Source organism: Morone saxatilis, unplaced genomic scaffold (genome assembly GCF_004916995.1).
Source record: "Morone saxatilis isolate NCDOM2014 unplaced genomic scaffold, NCSU_SB_2.0 Contig15, whole genome shotgun sequence".
Classification (NCBI taxonomy): domain Eukaryota; kingdom Metazoa; phylum Chordata; class Actinopteri; family Moronidae; genus Morone; species Morone saxatilis.
Window position 1 is genome coordinate 479,056 of NW_023339707.1, and position 10,902 is coordinate 489,957.

Sequence of the window (10,902 nt, forward strand, 5' to 3'; positions counted from 1 at the left end):
GCACCTCAAGCAGAGGCATGCAGCCGAGTGGGAGAAATGTTGCTCTCTGCGAGATATACAGGACCGCAGCCCACAAACACCCGCTAAAAAACAGTCTACAAAAAAATCGATTAAAATCGTAAATCGGGTTTGGTGTGAAAAAATCGGAGATTTTATTTTAAAGCCATATCGCCCAGCCCTAACATTAGCAGAGCTTTGGAGTTTTTAATAGGGATCGAATTACGTTTTTTTTTTTTTTTTTTTTCCAGGGCCGATTCTGAAAACATTTATTAGTAATCAGTGATATATTGTTTTCAAGCTACCCAACAGTATAATAGTGTAAGAGTAATATGTTCCACATTATTCTGAAATTGTCTATTCTGCACTTGTACTTTTGGTCCTAAAAGTATATTTGAATGCTGATACTTTGTAGTTTTCCTTAAGTAAGCTTTTATACAGGTCTTCTTACATTATGCTTTTGCTACTTTTAAAATATCTGAGAAGAAGAGAACTAATCAACATTATTCATCCTCTACTATTACTCTTAATGTGTAACCAGTCAAATAGTGCTGTGGCCAAAGTAGCACGTTTTTAAATTAACGTATTTTATCTGCAATCACTTTATCTGCAATCGTATTTGAAAAATAACAATATATAATATAGAAATGATATGTCTATCCCTAATTTAATGAGGTGAATGGAGTAAATGTCTTTTTAAAAGATTTTAATGTGGCCAGAGCAAATAAAACATAAGCTCACAGCTCTTGTTGGTTCCCAGGCTGTTCAGTCACTGGACACCATTGACAAAAACAGTAATTTTACCTCGCAGAAGACATGAGTTGCTGGTCTACCACTGCCTCAATCGGTTACTTTGTGTTATTTGTAAATTTGGTGCTTTAAGGGTTAGTCTGGATCTGAACTAACTTGGTAAAACACCATTGATTTATTTAATTATCATTATTGTTTATAAATGGTGTTAAGCATCAACATTCCCCAGTGCGTGTTTTTTTTTTTGTAGATAAATATAAATGAATAAAGTAGTGGAGGGCGTTTAAGATAAAAATCTTTTCTCCCAGTATTATGTAAATTAGCATTGTTGTGCTGAAATATGTCGTATGTTCTGCAGCGGTGAGTGAGTAACACTAATTAATGAGTGGGACTTTAATCTGGATTGATAATTTAATGATCAGTGTGATAATGATATGAGAATGATATACATTTGTTGCATCTCCTATGGGTTGGGTTCAAAATGCTTAGCATGCATTTCCAAACAATTAAAGGTATCTGCTAAGATTTCTGATGATTGGAGAAGTGGTCAGTGAGTTATGGTCAATTTCCTGCAAAGCCCTGAACTTTGCCAAGTTTTTCCATTGATAGTGGCCATGTTTTTGGACCCATCTTCTCAATTGTCGTGCGTTGGTTTATTTCAATCCAGCAAGGCTGTATACCCTATTTGTTGATTGTATAAATATCTCTGTGATGTCACGCATAGGCTCTGGCTGTTGCCATCTTGACAGTCCTTACTCCACTGGCTCCTGGCTAATCCAAACCTGGGCAGAAAGGTGGAGCACGGTTGGAGCTGGGCCGGCCCAATAAAGCCTGGTTACTGAAAACAGTTGCCTGTTGTGACGGCACCCACCTGTCACTCAAAGCCACAACGCCCTTCTTTATGCATAACTTTAAACCTTAAAATAATTTAAACGAGTGAGTTATATAAAAATCACTACAGTTGTCATGAATGGGGAAATTAGCTATAGAGACCAAAACTTTTTTTTCCAGCAGGCTATAAATATGTTTATTTCTGCTTTTAAAGTTTCAATATAGGGCCTTATGGATGTTGACTCACATCTAGAGCCAGCCTTATGTGTGTGTTAGAGAAACTGCAGTTTTTGTTACTTGTGTTGGCTTTATTTGCAGCTACAATGGTGTCCACCATCAGGCCGGTTGGCAGTTTATATTTCTTTCAAAGTCTTTTCATTTCCAGTTATTAGGTGTTGGCATAAACACAAAATAATAATAAATCAGCACAAACCAATAAGACTGTGATAACACAATAAGCTAATTGTAAATGATGTGCTGATATTAAAGAAGACTGTGATAAGTTGCCTCCAGAACATAGAGCAATAAAAACAATGTTTTCTGTTTGGACTATTTGTGCACTGATGGGACTCTGCAGAGCAAATAGCTGTATTAAAGAATATTTCATTGTCTGGTCCTTAACATGTTAAGTAATTTATCATATACTTTGGCAACCAGTTCTAGTTGATACTGCTGAGAGCTGCTTCTTCTCTCCAAACTCTGCTGCTTGCCACAGTATTGTAAATCACAGCCAACTCTCTTTTCTGCATTATATCCTGGGAAAAAAAAAAAAAAAAGGTTCATATCGGCCTAATAATAGCAGCCAGGTGATTTGGTTAAAACAGTAAAAGGATGCAGGGTTACATAACAATAGGACAAACAAAAAGTGGTAAAACAAAATAAATACAATGTTCACTATAAGAAGGCTTTTAAATAAAAAATGTTTTGAAAAACTAAAGTTGCTAGCCTGAGATCCTTAGGTAGGGAGTAGGAAATGTTGCAAAAGCTCGGTCACCTTCAGTCACGAAGCAGGACTTAGGAACCAACAGGAGTCTCCCAAACTAGGGATCTCAGGTTACAGGCTCATGGGGGACAAGCAAGTCGAATATCTATTGCCTCTAATCCATGGACTTGTGAAGTAAAATGTGTAAATTATGTTTTGCCTATATGTAGTTATTTGTTAATAATGTCAGCACATCAAGCATGCTTCTTACTGCTCCATATCATTTAAGCTACAATGTGTCATTCACACAAAGTGAAGCAGTTTTTTTGTTGTTTTGCAGGTCTGTAAGGATGTTGAGCTGTCTCTGTGATTCAGCTGCTGTGACTGTGGCGTTCAGGGCTGCTGAATACTAAAATAGACTACAGGCCAACACAAGAGCTCTTCTCAGGAAACACAGACCCAGTCAGAGCTTCCAAAGCTCCTCATCACCGCAGCCCTTTTGGGGTTGCTATGGCAGCTGCTGTCACCGAGACCAAGTGCCGGACACAGGCTTGCCTCAGTAAGGCAGGACAGACCACTAGTCATTGCCGTAAGAGACCATCAGACAGTCAACAAACAGCACTTAGCATTAATTCTAGCACTCTAAGTTAACAAAACGACCAGAGGTGTGTAGGCTGATGGTCAGCGCTCTGGAGAATCCTCATGAGTCTTGTCTGTGTCTGCTCAGGCTCTTGGCCAGAGTTCCTGTGCGGCAGCAGAGCCAGTACTGTTCCTTCTGTTAGACCATGTTCCACCAGCAGGACCATCTGAAGAGCCAGCTGCAGGAGAGCCACGCAGCCAGCAGGCAGCTCTTCCACTGCCAGGAGTGTGGGAAGCAGTACAACACCCAGCTGGGCTATAGACGCCACCTAGTGGCGGCCCACAGTGCTGCAGCGGGCCTGCCCTGCCCAGAGGGGACACCCTCCTTGCTGGAGCACCTGGGCAGCCATATCGACAGGCCTCCGCCGTCTGAGGGAAACACTAATGCTGCCGTACCAGTCAGAGAGAGGAAGTACTCATGTGAGAGATGCGACCGCCGTTTTTATACTCGTAAGGATGTACGGCGTCATGCTGTCGTGCATACTGGCCGCCGTGACTTCCTGTGCCCACGCTGTGCACAACGCTTTGGCCGCAGAGACCACCTGACCCGCCACTTGAAGAAAAGCCATGCCCAGGAGTCAGGGTTGATGCCACCCTGTACACCCAGCACTCCTGTAGCTACACCGACCCCTGCCCCCCAGTGCCCGGTGAAGGAGGAGCCCAGCCCTGTGCCCTCTGATATGGGCTCTGTCTCTAAAGAGCCTATGGAGACTTACTCCAGGGACATGTACAACTCCTACTCCATGGCCAATCCTGTCCCCGGGTTGAGCCACACTCATGGCCTCATGCAAGGCTCCTTGTCCTCAAGCATGGGTGTGGGTCGCCACATGGCCCCCCAATCTTCTCACCCTCACCACCATCACCTACAGCCCCCGCCAGCTCCGCAGCAGCAGCCCTACAGCAACATGGCCAGGTACCAGCATGGATCTACCTCATATCCTCGTGCTGACGTGGACAGTTTCTTGCTGGACCTGCAGAGCGCCCCCCCACCTCACCTGAGTGTGGCCAACTCCTCTACCTCTACCTCTGCCTCCCCTCAGAGGGAGGGTCTGGGTGAAGGGGTGGGTGCTGGCAGTGACCCCCACCTGCTGTCCAGGAGCCCGGCTATCTCCTCAACCGAGCTGTCCTGCACCACTAACATGGACCTCGGGCCTCTGCTGGGCTTTTTGCCTTTCAGCCTGCCGCCCTACAGCCCACACATGGGAATGGGAGGGTTAGTGATGAGCTATCCACCTGCCACCACCACTAATTCCTCTCCATCCTCTTCCACTGGGCTGTCCTCCCAGGCTCCAGGGCCTTTTACCTTCTTCCAGCCTCCCCAGGCTCATGTACCCCAGGGCCCCGGAGCCCACAACCACAGCCAGCTACCTCAGGCATACAGCAGTTCTGCTATGAGCACTTCCAGCTCCCTACCTCACTACTACCAGGCCTTTCAGCAGTAAGCAGCTCTGTCCCCACAAATGTGGCCTTCACACGAGCGATGGATTTTTCATGAAAAGGGTAAAACATGAGAACGGCATCTTTATTGAAAAACAAATGTGTAACTTTAGTCTGTCAGTTCTAATTATGCTAATCTTAGTTATTTGTTGAACACAACAAATCACCTCATCAGTATTACCTCATTATTTAAAAAGGAAGCTTGAACCTTTGAGGAAATGTAGATGATCTCACTACAACCAAAATAGAGAAGTACTTTTTTTAATTTTTTTTTATCAGACCTGTTACCAACAGTGGATGCACTTAATACTTGTCACAGGTGCTGCACATTGCAGAGAGTCATCCAGATATAGATTATAATGGAAAATGCTACAGTGTTAGGGAATATTTTACCCCGTAATGTATTATGTTTAAAAAAAAAAATGTCCCCTTCCTTGCTGGACCTAACTTGAGATTTTCTTATTTTAGAATATTAGAGCATAAACAGCCTTAAAGAGCAAGGAAAAAGTTGGCTCAAGATGTACTCTGTTACTGAGTACATGCACAAAAAGAAAATTGCAAATACAAATTCAACATCACTACCTGGATATGATATCTGGTGGTTAACCCCTGAAAATATGCAGTCAAGAGCTTGTCGTCCAGCATTACGCCAACAGATGTGTCTACAGTAAGTGAATCAGCACTTACTAAAAACCAGATTTTTACCTATCAACCATTTCAGGTGGTATAAATTGAACCCTCTTCTCTCGAATTTAGAATTAGGCCTTTAAGAATTTGGCCTTTTTAAGTGTCAATAAGGGCAGTCACTAACTGTTAGGTTACTGTGAAGATAGGCTGCACTTAATTTTAAGGATACTGTAAACTCATACATCTATTATAAGTTGGTGAACAGCCAGTAAATAACAATGTGACTGTTACAGGAATTGAACTGCAAAAGCAATTGAGTAAAATCAGATTCTGACATTTTTATGTCCTTTTATTGGACAAAGCGCAGCTCTTCAAGTAAGAATTCCACATTGGAAGGCCGGAGGATTTTCAGATAGTTATCCAAGGTAACATCAGCATGGTGACACAAACTCTAATGCTACTTTTTTGCTGTATTATGTAGTATCATTAGATTAAAATGCACTTAGATTTCATTTTCAACATGGCAAGGTATGCCAAATCCCATAAGGTGGAATGTTATTGCTCTAGAACACAGTAGGTACCGTTCAGACATAGAAGTGTTGCTTAGACGAAATGGTCTTGAACTCCATCTAATCCAATACATATGCATTTACTGTAATATTTAAAATAGTTCTGTTTGTGATACACTTAATGGAATTCCTGCAACTGGCAACCCATGGGTGAATCGGCCTGAAATTCCTGCCAACTTTTCAATGGACCCTTCCTAAGTCCCGCCCATTTTTGCTCTGCTCCAATAACAGTTGAGCAAACCTCGGTCAGAACCTCGGTCAAAATGATCCTTTCCTGTGTTTAGATATGTTATGTGCTAGGCTAATCTATGTCTAAGACAATCCAAAAAATAAAATAAAATACACATAGTCAGATCTTAAGTTGGCTAATGTTAGTAAAAACTTTAGCAAATTAACTAGCTAACAATTGATGTAGATTAGCTAGCTAGTGTTTTGCTAACATTAGTTAACTTAAGGTGGAACTACATATATGAAATGTTTATCTTTTAACCCTCTTCAAACTGTGGTTGTTTTTTAAACCTAGACAAGCCTAGCATGTAGAATATCTACAGGAAGTCAATTTTCTTTTTCCAGAAAGTCATGACACTGGCTCTGATTGGCTAGTACTTGTTACCTTCATTGGTTTGGTTGGTTCGGTTTTAACCATGAGGAGTGAGATTGGTTAGGGTTAAGTAAGAATATCAGGGTAAGCCAATCAGAGGCAGAGTATGGCAGGTCATGTTTTCACCATCCTGGGTAAAAAAAAAAAAAATTACATTTTCAGCAAGTCCTGTGCCTCTCTGTCTGAGCGGGGCCTCAGAGTACTGGCAGCATCTGTTTGTTGTATGGCTTTTAAATCTGTTGATTCGGCTGTGTTAAAAGGTCAAACAAAACTGTGAAATGTACACTTGCAGACACTCTGTGCTAACCACTTCACAGATCTCAGGGTTGCTGCCTGTTCCTTTTTAAAAAACATAAAAGCGCATATTTTTTTCCTAGCTTTATAGGAATTAGCCCAATAACAATCCCACAGAACCCACATGTAAAATATGCTATGGCAATAACAAAGAAACTTTGAACCTGCCTGGTCATTCAGAACTGTGGCACTGATAGTCCTGGACGTGTGGCGGAGTTTATACAGTCCTTACATCCTTACAGACATAAAATGTCCACATATCAAAAAATCATTCTCCTGAACTGTTACAAGACAGCCAGTTGTGTAGCATAAAACTAAACCCTAACCTTCAGTAATCGTCCATTTCAAATTCACCTGTATGCTCACACCTTGTCACAATAAGGAATGTATCATTCTGGTCATCAGCCCTCTTCCCCCCTATTCATATTTTCCTCAGTGGCAGGTGGCAACCCTGGCTACATGACGTGACCTGGGGCATTGTAATTTAGGCAATAGGAAGTTTCAAAGTGCTCCCTGTTTTGTTCTTTTCAAACTGGACCACTGGATCTCAGCACGTTGTAGCTGTGACCTGCCTGTTGTGAATTGCTGAATGGAATGCAGCATTAATTCTACAAAGGCCTTCCAGGGCACTTGTACCCATTTTCTACCTTTTACTATGTCACTGTTGGTATCAGCACCCATTCCTTGGTTTTGGTTTTGGAAGTTTCTGATGTAATTAGAAGTTAAAAAAAAAACGACCCCCACGACCCCCACCCCCACATCCTGGCCTCCTCTGGGCTGCAGGGGCTCAGGAAAGATGGAGAGGAGCTGTCAAGATTCAAGAATCCCAGATCCTAATCAAGCTGCCTTTCTGTAATGGATGCTCCACTCAAGAAATTGGTCAAGTGTAGTGGAGATGGAGGAGCCCTCCAGCTGGATGTTGCAAGTGAGTGATGTGATTTTGGAAAGAAGATACTTGGAGAGAGAGCATCATCTGATGCTCTCTCCTGCCTTAATTCCATGAACTTTATGTTGAAGGACTTCTCTAGCATTGTAACCAGCCTCCCAAGTGTTGCACCAATGTCTTAAAATGCTACTGTTGTGCCTCTCAAAGAGTGTGTAATCTCTTGACTGGGTTTAAGCACTTACAACATTTCTAGAAAAGGATCTGTACCTCAAACATGGAGAACTGTGGATTTCTGTTTTTATTTGTATTTGCTTTCTAGTTATTTTGGCTCTTACTTGTGCCATTAGATTGAAACTATAAAGGTAGATTTTATGAATCTAATTTCTTAATCTAGCGGCAGACATTGACATTATAATTCAGTCAAACTTTCTACCTCTACCTTGTCATGTATCTTTCTGCAAAAATCATTAGAAATAGTGTTAACCTGTAACAATTAGGCAGTTTTTGTTTTTGTTTTTTCGCCACTGTTGAAGAATGGGGAATTTTGTCAGAATTCAACTTTGAAGGACCGGATACACACAAGTCCTAGTGGTGTATTCCAGGGTCAAACATTGTTCTCTATACTTGCCTTTAATGATATTTCTACTTATTTACTACCTCAGAGAAGGGACAGGTGACTGTCCATCTAACTGCAGAGAAAATGTCTGTGTAGAGTTTTATTTTTGTCAGAAGAAGCACATGTACTTTGTAGCTCAGATTAGCTCAATATAGGAGATTAGCTCACAGCACATCAATGTCTAGAGCAACAAGTACCAGTTCACGCTGTTATTTGTTGTGTTCCAACGCTGTCACTGCCTCTTCAGTCTGGAATGTTTTCACCGTTCATTAATCTGGGCCTCAGTCTAAAGGAATTCCACAGTTGCGTGTTGGAATGTACAGACAACACTTTGGCACTGTGGATACTCACTCTGAGTGTTTCACCTGAAAGCATCCTCACTAACCATTCCAAATTGATGTTCCTCTTCTGAGTGATGCAGAATTATCACGAGCAACACCAAACACCTACTGGTTCCAACTTTTGCAGTGTGATGGTGGCTGCTTTTCTTTTCTATCATTGTAAATCAAATGCCTTTGTCGCCCTCGTATCAGACTAAAAAATGCAATTTGAACACATCGTTGTGGGCTCTGGAAAGGATGACAGACATTCGTCATTATTTTCCAATTAGCAGAATGACCCACCCCCACATAGGGCTTACATTACAACCCTGTGGCATTACCTGGACGAGCTGTGGGCACAAATGTCCACAAAACAGCTGGAGTGGACTTTACCCTGCTAGCTCCCTAGTACAAACTTGTACTAGGTGAGCAGATGTGTGAATAGAGACGGTCATTGTCTGCAAAATTTGCCACGAGCGAGTGGGCATGATGATGTTGCATGCTTGCTGCTTCATACTCTTTATCTCCTAGTCTGTATATTGTAGTATCGATATCAACGCAGAAACGGTAATCATTACCATTTACCCAGGCACCGCCCCTGGCCGAGTATTTCCAGTAGGTGAGAACAATCTCCTGGTGTGCTACGTGTGTAAAAGGGCGACTCCTGGCAACTGCTCAGAATTCATATGAAAAAAATGGCTGTTTTTCCTTCCTTGCCTTCCTGATCTCGTTCCAAAAACTGTTCTGTTGTCTGAAATACTCGTACAGATGTAGATAACTGCACACACTGTCAACGTTACAGAAGTAGTACATTCTTTACTTTTTTACTCCACACCTGGCCAGTTGCTGTGATTCTGTTTTGAAAATGTACAAAAGTCCTTGGACACAGCTTCCCCTCCCTCGTTATGATGTGGAAAAGGTTTCAGGCGCTGTTAGGTTATCAACAAGCACTTGGTTTGTAGCATACTGACGCCTCTTAAACTGACCCGTAGTGCCTGTGCATATTGTGGCCGCTGTCTTTCAGGAACAATGGCAGAGGAGGTTGCTATGAATTGTGGGTTGACACATTCTGTCCTTAGCCTTAACCAAATTATTTGAGTTGGAATCGGAATCAGAATCAGAAATACTTTATTGATCCCTGGGAGTAAATTTGTTCACTACAGTTGTTCCACTCACACAATGTTAAAGAATAGTACTAATAGAGGATCAGACAACAGTAATTGTTTGTTTGGTGGAAAGCTCTGACAATTAATGTCCTGCTAATCACAGTGCTAGATCTAAAAAATTTTATAGGTAAAAAAAATCAATGAAAAAAATAATACAAGGGCCTTGAGTCCTTAACATAAACATTATCAGACTGGTACATGTCTGCTCTTGCTGACATGTTTGAAGATGGGATGGCTTGTCTGTACACCAACACTAAACACATTCCAGGCTGAACGTAGAGTAGCGGCACAGAGGATACAGAGGACACCGGGATTCATTTCACTAAACCATGGTTCAGTACTGTCGTGCTGCCTGCATTGAGGTCGTCTCTGAGAACCACCACGATGCAGGCTTCACCACCTTTAACTTAGATAGGTTTTGCATTAGGTGTTTATATTATCACTTAATAGATTAGAAGACAGTGAAAAGAAAAGGAGATGTCATTTTCTGATTGTCTGAGCATAAAGTATAACAAATAAATCTTTAGATTTCAACTGTGTCCATGTGTTTTACTAAAATGGAGTTGACAAGTTGGTAACCTTAACCTACGGAAATAGTTAAAATTGATAGAGAAACTAGTAAATCCAGATATTTGTTATCCTATCTGCTTATAGAGCTACCGCCGATTGTATACCCTGTACCTTTCTGATGGCTGATAGTGTTGTGTGTGTGTTGTGGTAGTTACTGAATTTTATTCGCATTGAAAATGTTTTTTGCTGTTTAAAGAGAAAAAAATAATATTTGTGGGTGTATCTATTTCTTTAAAAAAACAAACCTCATATTGGGTTATTTTGACATGGCGACTGCAATATGATTCACAATTAGTTTGGAAATAATCCATCACAAATTAATGTTCTCAAAGAAAACTCCTGATGTGTTCTTTTTTTTTCAGGCTCTGTACCAAACAAAAATCTTGTCTTACATCTGGAGAACAATTGTAGGCCGGGGCATCTCTGCAGAACTACAGTACTTTATAATGCTTCTTGTCACACATTAGCTTTATTAAAAATTGCAGCTTCTATGATTTGCACGGAAGCCCTAAAGGGCCATGTATTCATACATTTTATTTCCTTCGTTTTCCCGTGATAACGAGTTAATTATCTCGAGATCTCGAGATAACGATACTTTGTGTTACTAAGTGTTACATTCTCAGCATTATGGTAATTGCGGAGAAACCGCGTACTCACTTCCGATTTTCAAAATAAAG

General features: G+C 41.4%; 2 protein-coding genes across 3 annotated transcripts in view; one reads left to right on the forward strand and one right to left on the reverse strand.

Annotated features, from left to right (window-relative positions):
* The window catches only part of asxl1 (ASXL transcriptional regulator 1), a 19,131-nt gene extending 16,046 nt beyond the window's left edge, over positions 1 to 3,085 (reverse strand). The window contains 1 exon segment of the mRNA XM_035657426.1: positions 2,960 to 3,085. Coding sequence (XP_035513319.1) covers positions 2,960 to 3,085 — 126 coding nt within the window.
* LOC118324035 (zinc finger protein PLAGL2-like) overlaps positions 2,812 to 10,902 on the forward strand; it is a 9,775-nt gene continuing 1,684 nt past the window's right edge. Inside the window, exons 1-2 of one of the 2 annotated variants that reach the window (XM_035656147.1) lie at positions 2,812 to 3,089; positions 3,228 to 10,189. In XM_035656147.1, coding sequence (XP_035512040.1) covers positions 3,286 to 4,581 — 1,296 coding nt within the window. In that variant the 5' untranslated portion in view covers positions 2,812 to 3,089; positions 3,228 to 3,285 and the 3' untranslated portion in view covers positions 4,582 to 10,189. Of the gene's footprint in view, positions 10,190 to 10,902 lie in introns of those variants that run through there. The other variant, XR_004796533.1, reaches the window with a different exon arrangement.